The following is a 4,373-nucleotide window of genomic DNA, read 5'->3' on the forward strand; positions in this document are numbered from 1 at the left end:
TAATAATCTAATTTAAGGTCATAAAATGTGATAAAAGTAAATAGAATAAACAAAAAGCCAAATTAAACAGACAAGTCTGAAGCCTTTTTTGTTAACCTTAGACCACTTTCACTATAAAAAGTTACTCCATCGCTTTTGCCGGGTAATTTTTCCTCGATATAATATACCCAATAAAAAGTATTTGTCATAAAAATCTTTCATTTATCTGTTTAAAGTTGTTCCAGCTGCTAAAACATTCTGGTGTCTTCACAAACTCTTTTTACTGATTAATTCCCTAAAAATAAAATATTTCCTGTTTAAAAAAACCTTCACATCCGACTTACTTTTTTTTCAGGATTTTCTCAAACCCTGAATCTCCAAACTCATGTGTGTCTGATGTAAAGGTCTAAATAAAAAGTTGTTCCTGACTGGGATTTATTTGAATTAATCCTTAAATATTTAAGTGGTTTTAGATTTTCTCTAGAATGTGCTGCTCGAAATGAACATCTGGCTCCCTCTAGTGAACAGTTAGGAACATTACCATCAGATTTTTTTAAATATTAGAAACCTTACTTTAGAAACACAGGAAAGTTAAAAAATATATAATTGCCAATGGATGAATTTATTACTGAAAATGAAAAAACAACTTAATAATTTCAAATGTGTGGCCACAGGTCAGCTTATTGTAATTCCTTTTGATATTATTCAAGAAAAAAAACATTAGACATTTTCTGGTTTTACTTTAAAGTTTTTTTGGGGGATTTTCACTTTGTTTTCAGCAGCCGATTAAATCACTTAAAAAATGTTTCTTGTTTTCACCACTAGATGTCCTCGTGCTTCCAGACTTTGACCCTAAAAAACCCATACAGTCAAATTTGTCACTTGTATTGGTTATTTTTGTCTTTACATTTTTGGCTGTTGTTAATTGCTGCAACCCAAAACGAATAAACAATAAAAAAAAGTGTAAATTTAAGTTTAAAAACCCAGAATAAAGTTGTTATTTGGCACTTAAAGCTTAAAGCTTTTCATTCATTCATTCATTCATCTTCTTGACCGCTTTGTCCCTTTCGGGGTCACGGGGGTGCCGGAGCCTATCCCGGCTACTGATGGGCGAAGGCGGGGTACACCCTGGACAGGTCGCCAGTCTGTCGCAGGGCCTCAATCACACACACATCCACTCTCACTTTCACACCTAGGGGCAATTTAGAGTCACCAATTAACCTATGAAGCATGTTTTTGGATGGTGGGAGGAAGCCGGAGTCCCCGGTGAAAACCCACGCATGCACGGGGAGAACATGCAAACTCCACACAGAAAGGTCCCAGCCGGGATTCGAACCGGGGCCTTCTCGCTGTGAGGCAAGAGCGCTAACCACTGCGCCACCGTGCAGCCCTTAAAGCTTTTCAGTTACTGAAAAATGTTCTTATGTTCAAGACTGAAGAGACCTTTTGTTCCTAACTTTCTCCTTTCGGGGCTGCGTGGTGGTACAGTGGTTGCCTCACAGTAAGAAGTTCCTGGTTCAATTCCCGCCTGGGATCCTCCTGTGTGGAGTTTGCATGTTCTCCCTGTGCATGTGAGGGTTTTCTCTGCTCCAGTTTCCTCCCACCATCCAAAAACTCACTTCTTTGAGCCATGACTCTGTAAGGGACAAAACAGGTTTAAAAATATGGATGGATTCACCTTTTGAGGTTTTTCTGTACATTTATGACAAGAATTTGATAACAGAAAATCCAGAATCCCTGATTTTGTTTGTCAGTTTTATGGAGATGTTGAACAAATATTATAAAAAGTTATACTTGCTTCTTATTGAATTTGAGAAACCTGAGCTGAAAATATAACCTCTAAATTTTACTCCCAAACTCCTGAATCTCTGCCGTTGTCGTGGAAACCTTTGATCCTGCTGCAGACTAAACATCTCCAAATTCTCCCACAGAACCTCTGACAGACGATCCAGCCGGTGGTTTCCAGCATCTCCGTGAAGCTTCGAGGCTTTTTAAATCTGAACTGCTCAGCTCTATCGACACCTTTGATGAGATGGAGCTACAGCTGGACGCAGAAATCCCGCAGCTGATTGTGGGACAAAGCATTGAGTTCACAGAGAAACTGTCTGCAGGAGGTCAGAGGTCTGAGGCTCCTCCCACCTTAGAAGAAGAGTTCATCAAACTGGAGCCTGAGCAGGAGGAGGGTGAGAGTTTGAACTTTGTAGGAACAGTTTCATTCATTTACTGTCAAAAAACAGAAAGTTTCATCATTTCAGCTTCCTATGTAAATATTCCTCCTCTGATTTCAGTCGGATCCATCCTGCCTCACTTCACAAATGAAGGTCGTCTCCAGAAGGAGGTCACAGTTGATTCACCTCCAATCAAACTCCTAGAGTCTGTTAACAGCAAAGAAGACTCTCTCAGCGCTGAAACCACAGAGAAGCTTGAAGCAAAGAGGCCGTTTATGCTCAAGAACAAAAGAGTTCGATGGAGCGAGCAGACCGAGCGACCTCCGACCTCCACGACCAAGACTCACAAACCACACCAAGAGCTGGACCCGCTGTCCACCTTCATGATGCTGAGATCCCAGCAGGTTCTTCCAGCTGCTGCTTCGCCTCAGGGCTCAGCCGGCGCTGCAGGTACCGAGAAAGAATCTTCTGAAGTTCAGTCGCTTGAACTAAAAATGCTTAAACCTTCAAAACACAAATTCTGAGCTGTTGTTTCTTTCTATTTTCCTTCCCTTCATACTCTCCTTTGTCTTTTTAAAGTTGTTCCAGCTGCTAGAACATTCTGGTGCGTTCATAAACTCTTTTTAACTGATTAGTTACTTAATAATAAAATAGTTCCTGTTAAAAAACCTTCACCTTGTGCTTACTTTATTGTCTAATCATATTAAACTCTAAACATACTTGTGTCTGATGTAAAGACTGTTCCTGGCTAAAGGTGGGACAAAATGTTGGTATGGCGAACTATCGCGATATTTCAACTCATGAATGATTATCAGTCCTGTTTCCCTGTTTCTTACATTAATACCAAAAAAAAAGTCCACCAGGGGGCACTTCGAAATGCCTAAAACAAAGCGGGTAAAGCGCGAAGACGGAGTGGACTTAAGTCTCTGCTGTTCTGCACACAGCAGGAGGGGCGGGGCTCCTCTTACCACCTGCTCCGCTGACAGATGAAAACACGTGGATGGCAGAGCGGCTGCAAGCAAAATGGTTCAAGCTGTGTCTGTATTTTTCTAAAGTAGATGCAGATTCTAACTGAACAAACGTGGATTGTTATGGTGATAAAACCAGTAACCTGTCCAAACACCGTGCTGAAATACATCAGATTCTAGCAGAGAGGTGTTATTGATCCAACAGGTGTGTATGCTAGCGGTACACACGTTAAGCCCGTGACTAAAGTGTTGATTATCAAAGAAAAGTGCAGGAAATATAATAAAAGGAGAGGGAAATCAATATGGATACCAGTACTGTAAGAAACAATGATCATATAATATTAAAAGGCTGAACATTATTAATTTTCCTCAATAATAATAAATTATCTGACATAAAATGTAAAATTCATTCAAATGCAGCATTGTGATTTTTTTTATTCCTACATTTAAAGGTTTTGAAGAAAATAAAAAGATATATTTGTTTTAAATTTAGTTATATTTACAGATTACGAAGGTAATATGTTGATTAATGCAATATCGAGATATTATTGGTATTGTGAATTATGTATTGTGAATCGCATCATATCGTGAGTTACCCTGAGATTCCAAACCCTATTCCTGTCTGCGATGTAATTGAATAAATCCTCAGATATTATTTTTATTTTCTCTGGAATGTGCTGCAAAAAATGAACATCTGGCTCCCTCTAGTGGACCGTTTGGAACATTTCATCAGATCTTTTACTATTTTTTTTTTCCTTCAAAAATGTGAAAACCTTTTTAAGATATAATTGCTGATGTATCGGAGTATTTGTGCCAGTTTAGAAGCAATTTTTTTTTATTACAGTTTTGAATCTCGTAAATTTGAGACTTTAAATCTTGCAAATGTACCAGAATTAAAATTGTAAATTTACGAGGTTAAAAGTTGTAGATTTCAGAAAAAAAACTTGTAATAATAGTTTTTTTGCAACATTTTCTTTGCAAGCAAAACATTTTTTTAAATTACGACTTTAAATCTTGTGAATTTACAAGAAAAAGTCATAACTAACACTTATGACTTTTTCGAGAATAAATTGCGAGAATAAAGTTTTAGATTTACGACTTTGAAAGTCAAAGGTTACATTTTGTTACTTTTCTTGAAAATTTACAAGATTAAAAGTCATAAATTTGTGATATTAAAATTCATAGATTTATGAGATTTAAAGTTGCAAATTTACAAAAAACTCAATATTGCTTTTTTTGCAACCTTTTTTTTTTTCAA

The 4,373-nt window shown here is 37.4% G+C and overlaps 1 protein-coding gene across 1 annotated transcript in view; it reads left to right on the forward strand.

The window, feature by feature from the left end:
* The window catches only part of shoc1 (shortage in chiasmata 1), a gene marked incomplete in the record, with an annotated part of 20,897 nt that overhangs the window by 4,346 nt on the left and 12,178 nt on the right, over positions 1–4,373 (forward strand). The window contains 2 exon segments of the mRNA XM_024275657.2: positions 1,911–2,162; positions 2,268–2,597. Coding sequence (XP_024131425.1) covers positions 1,911–2,162; positions 2,268–2,597 — 582 coding nt within the window.

The sequence above is a fragment of the Oryzias melastigma genome, linkage group LG9, assembly GCF_002922805.2.
Source record: "Oryzias melastigma strain HK-1 linkage group LG9, ASM292280v2, whole genome shotgun sequence".
Classification (NCBI taxonomy): domain Eukaryota; kingdom Metazoa; phylum Chordata; class Actinopteri; order Beloniformes; family Adrianichthyidae; genus Oryzias; species Oryzias melastigma.